Source organism: Papio anubis, chromosome 16 (genome assembly GCF_008728515.1).
Source record: "Papio anubis isolate 15944 chromosome 16, Panubis1.0, whole genome shotgun sequence".
Classification (NCBI taxonomy): domain Eukaryota; kingdom Metazoa; phylum Chordata; class Mammalia; order Primates; family Cercopithecidae; genus Papio; species Papio anubis.
The window spans coordinates 7,839,055-7,858,159 of NC_044991.1; the positions used below are offsets into that span (position 1 = coordinate 7,839,055).

The 19,105-nt window shown below is 45.0% G+C and overlaps 1 protein-coding gene across 1 annotated transcript in view; it reads left to right on the forward strand.

The window, feature by feature from the left end:
- The window catches only part of ARFGAP3 (ADP ribosylation factor GTPase activating protein 3), a 66,363-nt gene that overhangs the window by 38,431 nt on the left and 8,827 nt on the right, over positions 1 to 19,105 (forward strand). The window contains 5 exon segments of the mRNA XM_031656227.1: positions 5,565 to 5,693; positions 6,704 to 6,826; positions 13,394 to 13,525; positions 15,405 to 15,528; positions 17,171 to 17,261. Coding sequence (XP_031512087.1) covers positions 5,565 to 5,693; positions 6,704 to 6,826; positions 13,394 to 13,525; positions 15,405 to 15,528; positions 17,171 to 17,261 — 599 coding nt within the window.

Below are 19,105 nucleotides of genomic sequence, written 5' to 3' on the forward strand. Positions count from 1 at the left end.
TGTGGGGGAGGGGAGGGGAGGGTACTGCAAAATTTAGTTTTAAGAAAACTGATATTGCATTGGCATCTGGATTGGAAGGGAAAGAGATGATGGGGGCAGCAACACTTTCTGTTGACGCTGTAAGGGCAGGACTGGGGTGGTGTCAGTGAGAAGGGAAAGACAGAGATGCATTGAGGTGTTTACATATGAAACATGCTTCACATTATTAGAGTTAGGGAAATGCAAATCAAAGCCACAATAAGATACTACTGTGTACCCTCTAGGGAAGCTATAATTAAAAAAACAGACAATAACAAGTGTTGGCTAGAATGTGGAGAAATTTGAACGCTTGTACATTGCTGATGGCAGTGTGAAATGGTGCCACTATTGTGAAAAACAGTTTGGCAGTCCTTCAGAAAGTTAAATGTGAAGTGTCCATGTGACCCAGCAAATCTACTCCTAAGTATATACTCAAGAGAAATTAAACTTACATCTGTGTAACCACACAAAAACTTGTGCGTGAATGTTCATAGTGGCATTAATCCTGATAGCCAAAAAGTAGAAATAACCTAAATGTCTACCAACTGATAAATGAGAAACAAAATGTGGTATGTCCATACAATGGACTATTGGCCACAAAAAGGAATATAGTCCTGATATGTGCCACAACATGGATAAACCTTGAAAAGTTTATGATAAGAAAGAAGCCAGTCATAAAAGATCGTATGACATGATTCTGTCTATATGCAATGTTTGAAATAGGCAAATCCATAGAGACAGAAAGCAACTTACTGGTTACCAGGGCCCGGGAGGAGGAGAGAATGGAGAGTGGCTGCTAAAGGGTCCAGGCCTGCTTTCAGGACTGCTGAAAATGTTCTGGAGTTAGTGGTGTTGGTGGTACAACTTTGTGAATGTGCTAAAACCACTGAATCCTGTACTTTAATAGGGTGAGTTTTACAGTATGTGAATTATATCTCCATAATGAAAAAAGTATTTATAATCTGAAGCCCTGTTGGACTCTGTGACTAAATTCTAAATACATGATGGAAGACTATGGCTCTGGTGGTGTCTCCAGAGGTTCTGAGCCTGGATCTTGGAGAGGGAGAAGGAAGAGTTTCAGAGAATGAAGAAGGTGGAATGATCATGTGTGTCGGGGGCCTGCCTGAAGTGGAGGAGTTGGAACGATAATGTGGAGCACCTTAAAGTCAGGCTGTGGTTGTCCACTTACCCAAGAGTCAGAAACAGCTCCTTCAGCAGTGCTGTGATGAAGGGGCATCTCGAGAAAGTGAGTTTGGTAGTGATATCCAGGCCAGGAAGAGGGGAGGAAACTGGAAGCCAGGAAGCCAGTGAAGAGACTGGTTTTCTGTAGACATTTGTAAGGCTCTTGAGAGGTTTTCATTTGTGTTGAAATCAGAAGAGAAAGATGGCCATCCAGAAACTGTAACTGTGTGTACGAAAGATCAGGAGAGAAGAAGGGCAGGGGGTGCATGCCACACAGAAAGGAAAAGTAACCTGGATCCCTATTTTTTATGCATGTGTTTTTTAATGGTGTTTTCTCTTACTTTCATGTGTATTTTATCTGTTTTAGCTTGAGTTACTATGGACTGTATGATGAAGAAAATAATACCTATTTTATGAGGTGGTTTTAAGGATTAGTTTAATAGCTTAAATGCTCATTGAAGTGCATCAGACAGTACCTGGCACACAGTAGGTGCTCAATAAATGCAACTACTTTTCTTTTTTTTTTTTTTTTTTTTTTTTTTAGACGGAGTCTCGCTCTGTCGCCCAGGCTGGAGTGCAGTGGCCGGATCTCAGCTCACTGCAAGCTCCGCCTCCTGGGTTCACGCTATTCTCCCGCCTCAGCCTCCCGAGTAGCTGGGACCACAGGCGCCCGCCACCTCGCCAGGCTAATTTTTTGTATTTTTTAGTAGAGACGGGGTTTCACCGTGTTAGCCAGCATGGTCTCGATCTCCTGACCTCGTGATCCGCCCATCTCGGCCTCCCAAAGTGCTGGGATTACAGGCTTGAGCCACCGTGCCCGGCCACAACTACTTTTCATACCATCTTACTGTTCATACTGACAGTTTGCTAAGGTGGAGTTTATAAGGTAAACCCAAATAATTTGAAGTTGATAGTTATTTCTCCTTGTCATTTAACTCACAGAACTTAGGGGGCAGCACTGAACTGTATTTAGGTTGAATATGGTTTGAAATGCTTTGTGTAAAAATTTACATTGGGCCGGGCGCGGTGGCTCAAGCCTGTAATCCCAGCACTTTGGGAGGCCGAGACGGGCGGATCACAAGGTCAGGAGATCGATACCATCCTGGCGAACCCGGTGAAACCCCGTCTCTACTAAAAAATACAAAAAACTAGCCGGGCGAGGTGGCGGGCGCCTGTAGTCCCAGCTACTCAGGAGGCTGAGGCAGGAGAATGGCGTGAACCCGGGAGGCAGAGCTTGCAGTGAGCTGAGATCCGGCCACTGCACTCCAGCCTGGGTGACAGAGCGAGACTCCGTCTCAAAAAAAAAAAAAAAATTTACATTGACTTGTCGCAGACTTTAATTTCTCTTACTAAGCTAAGTTTTTGATCCTGGCAAAGGGAAAGGTTAGATTTAAGTGTTTCCATGGCTTCTCTTGGTATTTGGGAGTAGGTTCTGTCCAGATTACTCATGCTTGAGGTTTTCCCAGAGCGTGTATAAAATCGGGCCCTGATCAACTCCCTTCCTGCAGGTAAACTGGGTGGAGAAGCTGCAGGTAAACTGGGTGGAGTGAAGTCTGGTTGTTACTTCTAATATTAACATGCTAATCTTCCTGAAAACAGGAAGCAACAACCAGCCTTCACTTGTATCTTTCATTAGGAGTGTTTGATACATCACAAAAACAAAGATGCAGATCGGAAGATTTATGAATTTGATTTGGGAAGCCAATTTGGCAACTTTCATGGCCTTGTTCAGAACAACCACATAACTATGCCTTAATGACCACCACTGCCACTCAAACCCGTAGAAAGTACAGGTGTTTTATCCTTAATATATGAGTGTTATTTTGCAAGTTAGTTTTTTTAATGGCTGTAAATAAAGTTATTTCAGCTCAGTAAACTGTCAGAGCAGTGCTGTTTCTTGTACTGTCAGGGTGTGAAACTAAACGGCCCATGCAGTGTCCTGGTCTCCTTCTAGCAGTTTCCCAGCCCATCCTCAGAGGCTCTCTGTGTGCCCACTTGGTAGGAAGGAAGGAAGAGGCAGAGCTGCCTCGAGCTACTTCGCTTGTTTGATCTGTGTCCTGTCGTCTTCCCTTGAGCCAGTACCCGTAAGCGCTCCTGAAGTTCTGAGAAACGCGTGTTCTGACTTAACTCTGCTGGTTCTTCCAGAGAGGTGTTCTCGTAAGCTTGGATATCAAAGTGCATGCTTTTAGTGAGTGACCAGATTACCTAGGAAGGAAAACTTTTCCATCTCTTATCTTTCTAGTAGAACCTTTTCATCCCCATGCATCTTCTCCAGAGGAATCTGTTGCTGTAATTATATGTATTCATGATTTTAAACAGAGCTATTGTTTTCCTCCTAAAGAAAGAGTAGTATTTATTTGTTAAGGAGTAAAATAGCCATAACCTGTTCTGTAGGAAGAGTAAGGAAAACAGACTGCCACGTGAAAACCAAAGAAATCAGGCCGGGCGCGGTGGCTCACGCCTGTAATCCCAGCACTTTGGGAGGCCGAGGCGGGCGGATCACAAGGTCAGGAGATCGAGACCACGGTGAAACCCCGTCTCTACTAAAAATACAAAAAATTAGCCGGGCGCGGTTGTGGGCGCCTGTAGTCCCAGCTACTCGGGAGGCTGAGGCAGGAGAATGGCGTGAACCCGGGAGGCGGAGCTTGCAGTGAGCCGAGATCGCGCCACTGCACTCCAGCCTGGGCGACAGAGCGAGACTCTGTCTCAAAAAAAAAAAAAAAAAAAAAAAAAAAAAAAAAGAAAACCAAAGAAATCTTGCTTGACTCATTAAAGAAAAGAAACAGCAAAAGCAAGATTACTTTTTCCTAGTAAGAAATTCTGTGCCGAGCACGGTGGCTCATGCCTGTAATCCTAGGACTCTTTGAGGCAGAGGCGGGCAGATTGCCTGAGGTCAGGAGTTTGAGACCAGCCGGGCCAACATGGTGAAACCTTGTCTCTACTAAAAATACAAAAATTAGCTGGGTATGGTGGCAGGCACCTGTAATCCCAGCTACTCAGGAGGCTGAGGCAGGAGAATCACTTGAACCTGGTGGGTGGAAGTTGCACTACTGTACTCCAGCGTGGGCGACAGAGCGAGACTATCTCAAAAAACAGAAAGAAATTCTGTTGTCCTTCCCTGTTACTACACAGAAATTTATTTATATTACTAGGAATTCATACAATGCCTCTTTTGCCAGGAATTCGTGACATTTTACATGTTTTTGTAAAGTGGATGGTAACTTAGAAATCCTTGTAAGGTAGATAGATCATTTTTCAGGGCCCTGAAATGTTGCTGTCTCACTAAAATATGATGCAAACTGCTGTTCTTGCTATATAGGCATAGGTTTTTTTATGAAAAATTAAGTCATTATTGCATTTTTAGAAATCTGAGAGCAAGGACAATGTTTTGTACACCTTTTTACCCCTTTGGTATCCTGCTTGTGGCAGATACTTGATTTTAAATAGAAGCGTGGTATATGACTGACTAGTAGTGCTAAAGAGTCTATTAGCTGATGAGTGACTATGCCATTTTAAACACTCAGAAGCCTGATTGCATGGAGATACCCTACAAGAAATTATTTTGTAAATGGAAGGATCCTTTTACAATTAAGTAACAGCCCCTTCTTTGATCTATTTGTAAAGTCAAATTTATACATTTCTTTATCTTAAGATAAACTAGTGAGACTAACCTCATGCTTTGTTATGTAATGTGGAAGTGTAATAAAATGTTAATCCAAGTAAGAAATCCTGCTTTTCACTATCCCATATAGAAGTGATTAGGTATACATTATGTTATTATACAATAATAGGTAATGTGAACTAAACTTGAACAGTGGCATAGGTTGAGCAGCAGTGAGAAAGGAGCTGTAAGCTCATTCAAATTTTCTTTTTTTTTTTTTTTTTTTTTTTTTTTTGAGACGGAGTCTCGCTCTGTCACCCAGGCTGGAGTGCAGTGGCCGGATCTCAGCTCACTGCAAGCTCCGCCTCCCGGGTTCACGCCATTCTCCTGCCTCAGCCTCCCGAGTAGCTGGGACTACAGGCGCCTGCGACCTCGCCCGGCTAAGTTTTTGTATTTTTAGTAGAGACGAGGTTTCACCGTGTTAGCCAGGATGGTCTCGATCTCCTGACCTCGTGATCCGCCCGTCTCGGCCTCCCAAAGTGCTGGGATTACAGGCTTGAGCCACCGCGCCCGGCCTCAAATTTTCTTAAACGTCTATTCAAAAAAGGCAGGTAGAAAAAACGCCAACTTGCCTTCATAATTGTTAATTATGGAAAGAATCATGGAGCTAAAAGTATAAATTACATGTTTAATTTTGCTTGCTATTTTAATGTAAGAACAAAGGATTAAAGCTAAATTAAGGAGTATTTGGTTTTTCTGGCAGTGTTTCATCATTACGATTAGCCTATAAGGATCTTGAAATTCAAATGAAGAAAGATGAAAAGTTGAACATTAGTGGCAAAAAAAATGTTGACTCAGACAGACTCGGCATGGGATTTGGAAATTGCAGAAGGTATGTGAGAGTGCTTTCTTGAAGTTAGAATTTAAAACAGTGTGCCAATCATCGGTGGATTTTTCTTGGACTGTGTTAGTTTCAACTTTAGAGGGTTTTTTTTTGTTATTCATTAACTTCTCTAATTATTTTTGCTTTGCTCTGGTATTCACTATAACATGAAAAATTTCAAATTTGGCTCTTTAAAAGAAGGAAAAAGGTCTGGCTCTTCATGAAGCACCTACTGGAGAGGAAGCCATAGACATAACCAAGAGTTTTCTCTTTTCTTTCTTGAGGACGGAGTCTCGCCTTGTCAGCCTCTAGGTTGAGGCAGTGGCGCCGATTCGCTCACTGCAAGCTCCTCGGGCCTGGTTCACGCATTCAGCCTCCAAGTGCTGGGATTCAGGCGCCTCGGCCACCACGCCTGCTAGTTTTTGTATTTTTGGTGAGACGGGTTTCACCATGCTAGCCAGGGATGGTCTCATCTCTCCTGACCTCGATCCACCCGCCTCCCAAAGTGCTGGGATTACAGGCTTGAGCCACCGCTACCGGCCTCTTTTTTTGAGACGGAGTCTCACTCTGTCGCCTGAGCCTGGAGTGCAGTGGTGCAATCTTGGCTCACTGCAAGCTCCGCCTCCCTGGCTCATGCCATTCTCCTGCCTCAGCCTCCCGAGTAGCTGGGACTACAGGCGCCCGCCGCCCAGGGTTTCACCGTGTTAGCCAGGATGGTCTTGATCTCCTGACCTCGTGATCCGCCCACCTCGGCCTCCCAAAGTGCTGGGATTACAGGCGTGAGCCACCGCGCCCGGCCCATAACCAATATTTGTGACTGTATTTGTGTAGACACAGTCCTCACAAAATTTTAACATTTTTGAAAGCTTGCACCAGAAAAAAAAATTGTTTTATTGCTTATGTTTTTAACCCTTCTAATAAATTTGTCTTTGTTCAAAATATAAATTAAAGCTTTGTTTATTTTGGTGAAACAAAAGTTTGTGAACTTACTAATATATATATTTTTCTGTTTTCTCAAGTGGTATTTCACATTCAGTGACTTCAGATATGCAGACCATAGAACAGGAATCACCCATCATGGCAAAACCAAGAAAAAAGTATAACGATGACAGTGACGATTCATATTTTACTTCCAGCTCAAGGTACTCTATGACAAATCATCGTTAAAGTGTCATTTTGAAAAGTAGTGATTAGTATGGATTGATTAGTTTATTTGCATTAGAAGAAATTACAAATCAGTTTACTTCACTGTTTTTAAAAGCTTTGACTGAAGCCAAAGGTATTCTTTGAAATAAAAATTAGAGAAACATTTGTGAAAGGACAATGTTTGCTAACATTAAAATGTTTGATAGTAAAATCAGCAACTGTGAGTTAAAGGTAGGAGAGAGTTTATTTAAATTATGAAATTGGAGAAAACTGCAAAATCCTGAAGGTGTGTGTTGTTTAGTTTTAGTCCAGCAGTTGGAATATTTCACAGCTCTTTCTCAGGGCTTCAGCAGATTTCTGTGCTTCAGAATGCCAGCTTCAGAAAACTCCAATTGGTACACCCGTACATTAAATAAACTCTATGAGTGTGTGTATTTATTAATGAGGAACATGATTGCACCTTGAGGGGATCCCAGAGTAAAGCCCAGGTTTCTCTCCTTCAGCACTCACTATCTGATTGAGACAAAATGCGTAACTCTAGTGTGAAGTTGACTGTGGAGATCAGTGCACGGTCAAGTGGCCTGCCAGAGCAAAAGAACAAGTTTAAACTTGAGTCAGTTCATTTTGTAAGGACCTGCCCAGCCCAGGGAGAGGTCTGCTAAAAAAGTACCAAATGAACCTGTGATTTCACTGGAGAGGGCACAGCTCAGGAACAGAGGGGTAAGAATATGGGCCCAGGGGCCAGATGGCATGGATTTGAATCCTGGCTTTCACTTATGTGTGACCTGGGCCAAGTTATTTAACTTCTTTGTGCTATAGCTTCCTCATCTGTAAATTAGGGACTCTAGTAGTACCTACCTGATAGGGTTGTGTGAGGATCAAATGAGATACTGCGAATACTATAGCACGTTTAGAATGGTGCTTGGCTCTTACTATGTTTAGCTGCTATATGATAATGTAGAAACTCAGTTTAAGAGACGTGTGATTCAGTCTAAATGTTTTTTGTTTGTTTGTTTATGAGATAGAGTCTCACTCTGTCACCCAGGCTGGAGTGCAGTAGCATGATCTTGGCTCACTGCAACCTCCACCTCCCAGGTTCAAGCGATTCTCCTGCCTCAGCCTCTTGAGTAGCTGGGACTACAGGCGTGTGCCACCATACCCGGCTAATTTTTTGTATTTTTAGTAGAGATGGGTTTTTGCCATGTTGGCCAGGCTGGTCTCAAACCCTTGACTTCAAATGATCTGCTGGCCTCAGCCTCCCAAAGTGCTGGGATTACAGGCATGAGCCTCCATGCCCAGCCTAAATGTTTAATAACTATTGTTAGGTAGTTAAACTAACCACATTGAGGACCACCTTTGGGTTAGCAGTTCATGAAAACTGAAGGTGTGCCTGTCAGTAATGGATGGTTGCTTACCAGAAGGCTCCATCACTTACATCTCGGAGGGCATTAGAGTTGTCTGGCCATTTATAGGTTTGAAGTGTTTTCATATGTATAAAAGATATGTGTGTGTGTGTATATATATACATATGTATATATATACACACACACACACACTTCATATATAGAACAGATATAAATTTATTACCTAGAATCTAATTGTGAAATTGTATATTTTCCTATCAATGTTTATAGACAAGGAATTGTATAAAGAATACTATCCTTAAAAAATGTCTCAAGTATAGCTCCAAATTATTTCAAGTCCAGGAATTTTACCAAAAAAAAAAAAAAAAAAAAGGTAGTAGTTTAGTGGTGTTCCATGGTGGTATTTTCAGAGACTTGGGTGGTTTTATATTTGCCTATCCTTTGCAGCTTGTATAATGCATCAAGTTTCACTTTACTCAGAAGTGATACCCAAATCATGCCTTTTAAAGGTATGTAAATAGATTTTTACACAGAATAAAATTAAATGCGTAATTTGATTTGGAAACTGCATGCGTGTCAAATCATTTCAGATATGAATATTAAATGATGGACTAAGTCTGGGTCAGAGGAAACACTTGGCAATACGGGTCTGTATTTGCCTGTGTGGCTTCTCACAACATCTTTGATTATTTCACTGCTTATTGGCAACTTCTACAGATGATAGTAAAGAAAGTTTAGGCTAGGCATGGTGGCTCACACCTATAATCCCAGCACTTTGGGAGGCCAAGGCAGGAGGATCACTCGAGCCCAGGAGTTCAAGACCAGACTGGGAAATATAGTGAGACCTCATATTTACAAAAAGTTTCAAAAATATTAGCCAAGCATGGCGGCACATGCCTGTAGTCGTAGCTACTTGGGAGGCTGAGGTGGGAGGATCACTTGAACCTGGGAGGTAGAGGTTGCCGTGAGATTAGATTGCATCACTGCACTCCAGCCAGGGCAACAGAGGAAGATTCTGTCTCAAAAAAAAGAGACAATTTAAGTTAAATCAGTACTATTGCTTGGTAGCCGGGTTGCTAAGAGAACTCTAAGTGAGGTTGCCTAATGGGAACTTCAGAGACCCTCACTGGCTCCAGGTCACTGACAGGCCCCTGTGGGGCCTTTCTGCCTTGTAAGGGCTTCAGGGACCTTTCAGACTTCCCCTCCTTCCAAGGCTTAATCAAAAGGGTTAGCCCCAGAAGCCACTGTTACTGTGAAACTGTTACAGTTTGAAACCTGGGAGCAGATGGCATATTTATATAGACCATGCCTCCTGGACTCTTGCCAGAGAGACCTTGCTGTATTGTTTATCACGCCCTGCAGATTGTCTAATAGGAACATAAATGCCTTCTCTAGTCCTCCTTGGTAGGGTGACCACCATTAGTAGAACGAGGGTACTATTAGGTACTTTGGCAACTGAGGTAAAATAAACATGGACTCTGAAAGCAAATATAATAGTTCGATGAAGAGCTCTTACTGCTTTCAAATTATTCATTAGCCCATTAGAACTTGAATATTATGAATTATGAAAGAGTTCTGTTTCTGTTAAAAATAAGATAAAACTTGTCCTTGGTTTTTTTTATTACTATTATTGAGTTCCATTATTTCCAGGATATAAACAGTATAATTATATATTGAGTACAAGATAATGAAACTAGAACAATTTGCTCAGCCTTATAAAGCCAGCATGGCCTTCATTAGAATAGACAACTGTCTATAGCTCTAAATCAGAGAGAATGTGATATTAGGATGCTCTTATCAAGGGATTTTAAGGAATGTTTTCAAGATTGGGTAAAGACAGTGGGAGGGCAAAAATAAAAGTAAAAAAGCATTGAGAGCTACAGTCAAAAGCATTAGAAAGCCAATGAAGGTTTGGCAATGAGGAAGGAAAGTCTGTTTGTTTCTGAGCAGGGACTAGTGGCCGTTAGTGGTCCCACTCACCCTGTCCTTCCAAGGGTCAGCTGGAGGCCTGACTGGTGGTCTGTCCATCCCCTTAGTGAGTTGCCGGTCCTCCTGCTGAGTTGCTCCTGCTTAGCATGAGCACAGAGAGCCTCTCATGGGTGACTGGAAGACAGAGGAAGGCGCCATCCAGCCCACGCACAGACTGCTGCCTCACAGGCTTATGCTGGTCAGGGGGACCCAAGCCAATGGCTGTCTCTCTCCTTTGACTTCTGAATAGTTAAGTCACTTAAAAGTAATCGAATTCCCCAACATTTCAGGATAAGCACATTGGCTTCTAAGAATGAAGAATGTGGCTGGGCGCGGTGGCTCACGCCTGTAATCCCAGCACTTTGGGAGGCCGAGGCGGGCAGATCACAAGGTCAGGAGATCGAGACCACAATGAAACCCCGTCTCTACTAAAAATACAAAAAATTAGCCAGGCGCGGTGGTGGGCACCTGTAGTCCCAGCTACTCAGGAGGCTGAGGCAGGAGAATGGCGTGAACCTGGGAGGCGGAGCTTGCAGTGAGCCGAGATCGCGCCACTGCACTCCAACCTGGGGGACAGAGCGAGACTCCGTCTCAAAAAAAAAAAAAAAAAAAAAAAAAAAAAAGAATGAAGAATATTATTTACTTAGAGTGTTGCTCAGTCTACAAAATTTAGTATCACAGAGTCATGAAGAACCTGGAAGTTCACCCTCACCCTGCACCAGTCCAGTGCTGACCCCCCTCTTCCCACTATAGGGCCATCCAGCCTCTACTGTACCCTTCCTTCTCCTCAAGGCAGCCATTTGGTCCCAGGGCAGCTCCGTGAGAAACTCTCCCTTTCATTAACACAGCTTCTGAGGCTTCTGTGCTCAAGTCAGCCTCCGTTCCATAAGCCAGTTCACAAGCCTCATGAGGGCAGGAGCTGAATGTGTCTTCTTGCCCTGTGTCTTCCTCTAGCAGAGTGCCTGACTGCTCATAGGTGCTTATTAAGTAGTTTAAAAATTCCTCATTGAATTGGTCTTAGTTTTTTCATGGTCCCTTAAAATAAGTCCCTCAAACATGTGAATATCTATCACCTTCCAGGCCAGCACACATCCCACATCTTTTGAACCTTCCTCTGATGTAACTTCTGGTTCCTTCAGTGTCCTGATCTCTCTTCTCTGAAGGGGAATCGGTCATCTCTTCCTCCAGGCAGAGCCTGGGTGCAGTACAGATCCACTCATCCACCATGGGGAAAGGCTGGTCGGTTTCTAGCTGAAATCCAGATACACTTTGAACACCGCGTTTTCCTTCCTAAGGAGAAGATGCTAGTGTCATGAGATTTGTTCTTAATGACCTTCTTGCCAGAGAAGACAGAAGCCACATTTAGAAATTCTACTTTGTCTATTAAGGATGTAATATCATACCATCTGCTCCAAACAGCAGGTTTATCAAACTCTGTCCCTTTTTTTGTTTTGTTTTGTTTTCTGCCAAGAAAGAGTAAATTTGTTCTTAGCATTTCCCCCACCCAGATCTTAGTTCACTGAGGTCCTGGCCTCTTTGCTCTTAGGGGTTCTTGCTTTCCTCTTACATTGGCCTTTGGTTACTGGCCCATCTGACCTATGATCTCCATCTTTTGTGCAACTCCTTATAGCACGGAGCTTGGTGCTCACCTTGTTTCCAGTGTGCTTCCTGTCCTTACTCTCTGGAGAAAGCCTGGATGATGTCTGTTAAGGCCTCTGTATTCTCTTCTGTCACCCTTCCTTTCCTAAGACCTCCCTGGGATCTGCCTCTCTCCTCTGAACTTCTTGGACTGCCTTCATGAGGTGTGTATATCTGGCCAGACTGCTTTTCCATCCTAAGCTGTTGTGAATTCTGGCATAGCACAGTCACTTTTTGTTTTGAGACAGTATCTCACTTTATCACCCCGTCTGGAGTGCAGTGGCATGATTACGGCTCATCTCAGCCTCAGCCTCCCATGCTCAGGTGATCCTGTCACCCAGGCTGGAGTGCAGTGGCGTCATCACAGCTCACTGCAGTCTCGGCCTCCCAGGCTTAGGTGAGCCTCCCAAGTAGCTGGGACTATAGGTGTGCCACCATGCCCCATTAATTTTTTTCTTTTAATCCCCAGAGATGATCAGGAAACAGTTATTTTATTTGTTTATTTATTTATTTTGCATTTTTTGTCAAGATGGGGCTTTGCCATGTTGCCCAGGCTGGTCTGGAACTCCCAGGCTCAAGCAGTCCACCTGCCTTGGCGTTCCAAAGTGCTGGGATTACAGGTGTGAGAAACCGTGCCTGGCTGGTTGATGGTCACTTTTTCTCAAGGCTTTGGCACATCCACCTTGCCTGTCAGTCGCTCCTGTTCCAGGCAGACCTTGCTGCTCTTGGTCAAAGATTTTTCTCTAATCACACAGGACAAAAGGCTGCCACTGAGTGCTGCTCTCTGAGCAATGCCCTGCTCAGTGATAATTGGTTAATTAAAGTGTAAACTGATCCGAAGACCAGGCTCTCCTGAGATGCTTGCAAATCAGATCAAGTTTACTGCAGGCTCCAGGCTGAAAGAGTATCCACAGAATGGTCCAGTGATCAATGATCCGTAGCTTTGTATCCAACTCCAGGAGGAGGTTAATTAGCGTCATTTACATCATTTTCATTGAATGTACTTAACATGGAAGGGATTGCCAACAAGAAGCTTCCTGTATGGAGTCGGTTCTCTAGGCCCAGCGGTGTTATTTGTGACTGCCTAACCAGGCGGAGTAAGACCTAAAGAGAGTGAAATGTGTAACCTGTGGTGGATACCATTTAAAGATGCCCTGTGTTGTCTGGATAGGCCAAGTAATACTAAGGTAACAAACATCCCCCAGATCTCAAGGGCTGAACACAATGGCAGTTGATTTCTTTTTCACATAAACTCAGCTGAGGGTGCAGATGGTTCTCTAGGGTACCTGTCCTCCATGTGTCACTTTGATTGTCCAGACTGATGGAGGTTTTACCTACCTGAGACTGTAGCACCTGGAACACAGTCTCTTCCATGTAGCTTGGGAAGAGAGGACTGGGCAAGGTTGAACACAGGTACTTGAAAGGCCTTGGAAATGACACACCTCGCGTCTGCTCCTGTCTCATTGGCTAGACCTAATAACGTGACTGCCATTAACTTCAAGGAGGCATCCCCCACGTCCGTGGAAGTGAGAGGGCCCAGAACGAGTGTCAGCAAGGACCTCCAAAGTCACTGTTGTACTCTTGTTCACACAGGTACTTTGACGAGGCAGTGGAGTTAAGGAGCAGTTCTTTCTCTAGCTGGGATGACAGTTCAGATTCCTACTGGAAAAAAGAGACCAGCAAAGATACTGAAACCATTCTGAAAACCACAGGCTATTCAGACAGGTATGAATGCAAAACTGTGGGGTTGTAGTAGTGAATCCATGCATTTCTGGGAAAAAATTGCTGATAACATGATGACATGAAAACCTTTGTAAGGGCCTGGGCACGGAGGCTCATTCCCATAATCCCAGCACTTTAAGAGGCCGAGGTCGAAGGATCACTTGAGCCCAGGAATACAAGGCTGCAGTGAGCTATGATCGTGCCACTGTACTCCAGCCTGGTCAACAGAATAAGACCTTGTCCCCACTCAAAAAAGAAAACCTTTTGAAACCTTTTGTAAGACTAGTGACTGATTTTGTTCTACTATTTCAGGAATATTGTTTTGATTTTTTTTTTTTTTTTTTTGAGACGGAGTCTCACTCTGTTGCCCAGGCTGGAGTACAGTGGTGCAATCTCAGCTTACTGCAGCCTCTGTCTCCCAGGTTCAAGCAATTCTCCTGCCTCAGCCTCCCGAGTAGCTGGGACTACAGGTGCGCACCATCATGCTGGGGTAATTTTTGTATTTTTAGTAGAGATAGGGTCTCACCATGTTGGGCAGGCTGGTCTCAAACTCCTGACCTCAAATGGATCTGCCTGCCTCGGCCTCCCAAAGTGCTGGGATTACAGGTGTGAGCCACCATGCGTGGCCTGTTTTGATTTTAAATTACAGATTCTAAATAGGAGGTGCACATCAGAATCCTCTGTGGACCTTGAAATAAAAGTGTGTGTTGGAGGCCTTTTCCCTGAAGATTCTGATCCATGGGTCAGGGGTGGCCTAGGCCAGGAAGATTTCACCTTTTTCCCCAATTTTTTGTTTTTTAGATTGAGTCTCACTCTGTCGCCCAGGCTGGAGTGCAGTGGCTCAATCTCGGCTCACTGCAAGCTCTGCCTCCAGGGTGCACATCATTCTCCTGCCTCAGCCTCCCAAGTAGCTGGGACTACAGGTGCTGGCCACCATGCCTGGCTAATTTTTTGGTATTTTTAGGAGAGATGGGGTTTCGCTGTGTTAGCCAGGATGGTCTCAATCTCCTGACCTCATGATCCGCCCGTCTCAGCCTCCCAAAGTGCTGGGATTACAGGCATGAGCCACCGCACCCGGCCTTTTTTCCCCCAATTTTAAGATATTATTTACATATAGTAAAATTCATCTTTTTAAACTTACTGTTCTGACAAGCACATACGTTCATGTAATTACCACCAAAACCAAGGAACAGAACAGTTCCCGTCACCCCCAAATTTTCCCCATGCTCTTTGTAGTCCCCCGTCCCCTGCCCCTGGCCCCTGGTCACCCCAGGTCTGTTTTCTGGCCTTACAATTTTGCCTTTCCCAGATGTCATAAAAGTGGAGTCATGTAGCAATTGGCCTTCCTACTCTGGTTTAACTTTTCTTAGTACACTTGGTCAAGACTCATTCATTCTTGTGTTCATTCCTCTTAATTGCCAAGTTTATCCATTCACCTAGTGAAGGACTGTCTCCAGTTTTTGGTGATTATGAATGAATTTATTTTCCAACCAGAGAACTTGTGAGAATGCAAAGGGGCACTACTAATATGTTGGGACAACAGGTGTGACTTGAAATTGTCCCAGGTAACTGGGACATTTTATATCCTATACAATGTAAAAAGAGCAGTGTCCTATGGACATTCCAAACAATGTAGTCAATGTTTACCAGTTGATCTGAAATGTGAAACAACAGACCCCATTTTAAACAGAAATTCCTTCAAATGTTGTATCATTTGGATATTCTTTTTTTTTTTTTATTAGAATTTTCAGGCTTTTAAAAATGGCCTAAAATCCTTTTACAAAATTTACTGCTGTTGGCATTTTAAAAAATAAAATGAGTATGAAACACATTTGCTTCACCTCAAATTAGTTAACCTAATGTTGGCTGTTTTTAATTGCAGACCTACTGCTCGCCGCAAGCCAGATTATGAGCCAGTTGAAAATACAGATGAGGCCCAGAAGAAGTTTGGCAATGTCAAGGCCATTTCATCAGATATGTACTTTGGAAGACAAGCCCAGGCTGATGTAAGGGTCCAGAGAGTTTCTTTGGGTGCCCCATAATGCAGGAAAGAAGTGTGGGTGTGGGCACTGGGGAGGAGATCCTGAGTGAGCTAGACTCAGGCTGCCAGATGCCCTCCAGCCTGAAAGTGCTGGAGTCGGGACTTGAACCCAGGTCTGTGTAACTGATCGTGTGCTTGCCGCCTCAGCAAGAGGAGTGTTTACAAGACAAGGACTTACCTCACAGTTCTCTTATTCCTCTCTCGGTGTTTTGAATAGCCATTATCCAGTATCTTTTGAATGTATTTCAAACAATTGTTGATGCAGCTGTAGTTTACTTAATAACTTTTAAACATAGTGAAATAAAGCACATAGATATGTTTCTTTTTTTTTTTTTTTTTTTTTTTGAGACGGGGCCTCCCTGTCACCCAGGCTGGAGTGCAGTGGCACAATTTCAGCTCACTGCAACCTCCACCTCCCAGGTTCAAGCAATTCTCCTGCTTCAGCCTCCCAAGTAGCTGGGACTACAGGCATGCACCACTACACCTGGCTAATTTTTGTATTTTTAGTAGAGATGAGGTTTCACCATATTGGCTAGGCTGGTCTTGAACTCCTGACCTCAGGTGATCTGCCTGCCTTGGCTTCCCAAAGTGCTAGGATTACAGGCGTGAACCACCATGCCTGGCCAGATATGTTTCTGGGGAGTGCATATATTTATTTTCAGGTTGTTGGCTTTTCTCAGAAATGTTAATGAACTTGGCCAGGCACTGTAGCTCACACCTTAATCCTAGCACTTTCGGAGGCTGAGGCAGGTGGATCACTTGAGGCCAGGAGTTCGAGACCAGCCTGGCCAACATGACGAAACTCCATCTCTACAAAAAATACAAAAATTAGCTGGGTGTGGTGGTGCGCGCCTGTAGTCCAGCTCCTTGGGAGGCTGAGGCAGAGAATCACTTGAACCCAGAAGCAGAGGTTACAGTGAGCCAAGATCACATCACTGCATTCCAGCCTGGGTGACAGAGTGAGACTCTGTCTCCAAAAAAAAAAAAAGAAATGTTAATGAACTCATCAGAGTGAAGTCTTGCTAAGCTGTAAGACTCACGTGGAAGTGGGGAGGTTTACATGTTCCCTCTCATCCTGAATGGCTAGTGTGCCTCTGACTGTTTGGACGATGGTTCCCTAAAATGTGCTGAATGTATTTTGCAGAAGTTCAAACTTTTTGCCATCGTTTCAAAAGTAGAATTGCCCCTCGCTTTTCCCACGGTCCATAATATCTGCCTTGCTTCAAAGTTGACATTCAAGTTCAGTTTTAAAATAGTGTCATGGGGCTTGGAAAAGAGCCTCTTAGAGTGGCCTTTGCTGACCGCTGGCTAGAAGCAGCAGCAGGAGAGAGATGCTGCTCTCCCTCCCTCCCTCTGACTGCCTCCGCACTGGCCGTCTTGGCTGAGGTGCTGTATGTTGATCGGTTGGCCTGTGACCTGCTTCCCATGCAGAACATGAGCTTTGTGCTGTCCCGCAGGACCCGGCCTTGGCAGTGGCATTCAGTAACTGTTGGAGAGAGAGAGCCTGGGGGACAAACACTTTGAAATGACAGCTCTTCGGTGATTCTTCTTGCAAAACTGCCCACGATCTTTGGAGCCTAACGTTTCCTTTTCCTTGTCTTCTCTAGTATGAGACCAGGGCCCGCCTAGAGAGGCTGTCGGCGAGTTCCTCCATAAGCTCGGCTGATCTGTTCGAGGAGCAGAGGAAGCAGGCATCAGGTAGGGGGTCACTGAACAAGAGCTGGTCTCTGTCATGCCTATGGTATGAACACATTTCATCTAGATAGGACTGTTTCCAAGATATTTTAGCAACCATTATTTGATGCTCTGATCTCTGCCGTAAGTCAGGTAGAGTAGAAGTTACTATTCCAGGCTTCACATGTGAGGAGACGAAGTCATGAAATTAAAGCATCATCCCCAACATTGCCTGGCAATCATCCTTCTAAACACTGTCATAGAGGAATGTTTTCTAGCTGAGTGCGGATGTGCTATGAAATACCATGTGGTGTCTTAGCCTTAGAGGTGGACAGCCCTGGGCTCCCATGTGATCCTAACCACCCTCTAGCTGTGAGTCCTTGAGTATGTCATGGCGCCTTTAGCCTCAGTCTCCTTCTCCGTAACGTGGGTGGATAAAACTACCTCTCAAGGTTTTCATGAGGCTTAAATGAGAAATATGAAGTGCCACCAAGTGTCTGGCACACAGCAGGCCCCAGGGGTGGGCAGAGGCAGAGAGAAGCATGTGGCTCTACCAGCATCTGTCTTCCAGAGAAGACAGAACACAACTTTGGGAGTGAGCAAGCGGAGGGGAATTGCCTGTCTCCCGTATCCGTCTTCAGGGTTCAGACCCCAGCAAAGAGGTGTCTGGTCCTCCCAGGGCTGGGATGACCTAGGATGGGGCAGCCTGGGAGCCCAGTGGTGGGCTTCAGAGCGCCGGCCCCTCTGCTTCAACTTCCATATCCCCCTGACTGAGGGATGCCTTGCAAGAGTACCCTACAAAGGCCTCTGCCAAGCCACAGTGGGGAGGAGGGGGCCCTGTGGTTAACATGAAAGGGGCAGCGTCCTCTGAGGTCATTTCAGGAACCCATTTATCAACAGGAGAGCCAAGGGGAGGGAGGACTCTCAGGAGCCAGGCATTCCAGGCCTGGCACCCTCAGCACCCCTCATTTCTAGGCCTAGAGGAACTGGGTGTGGCTCTAGGTGACCAACCTGGGCAAACACTTGGCCTTACAGCCACAGAGAACAGCTGTTTTCAGAGTCCAAAGAGAAATAGCTCGACAGAGAAGGTCTGAGTGTCAGGGACATTCTGGGTTGCGGTTTGGGAATGTTACAGAGACACACTGTGGCCCTCGGGGTGCAGTGGGCACTACCAAGTTGCTGTGCTGCGGTGGAGGGAGCACACCTAGCCAGGTGGCACCAAGTGAGCCAAGGGTTGTGCTGGCAGAGAGCCAGGCATACCAAGGAGCCAGAGGCCATGGCCAGAGTGGACAAGCCCCAGCACATCCACTGCCAGTGAGGGTGTGGCAGTGCCTGGGGGTGGGCAGCCAGGGCTGCGGCTCCCACGAGCCACTCTCTGGGCAACAGCACACCCTGTGCCTCACCCCAGACTCAGCAGAGGGGCGCGTTTCCCTCAGGCAGTTACTTGCTGACTGGGCATTTCCTGGCAGTGAGTCTTGGTGGGGGCAGGTGAGGCTCATTGGCTTGTTCCATCTCCAGACTTTCAGTATCCTGGCCTTTTGTCAGGGCAACTTCGTTTTGTGACCATCCCTGGCAGAGAGGCTCTCCAGCCACCTTTGGAGGCCTCCAGCAACCCCAGCCTTGCTGCCCCCACAGGTCAGTGCTGGGTCGCCTTGTAGGGGCCCTGGCACAGCCAGCAGGCCAGTCCAGAGACCTGCATTATTCAGTCCCCCGACTCCCTGCAATGAATGTTTTTGTAATTTAAGTCAGTAGAAGTTTTTCTCTGAAGCATTGTTTGTTTTAAAAAAAAAAAAAATTGGAGATCAAATGAGAGCAGCCTTTCCAGTTACTGAAACAAAATAGTGGCCAGCCTGTGTTTACTTTCCTGT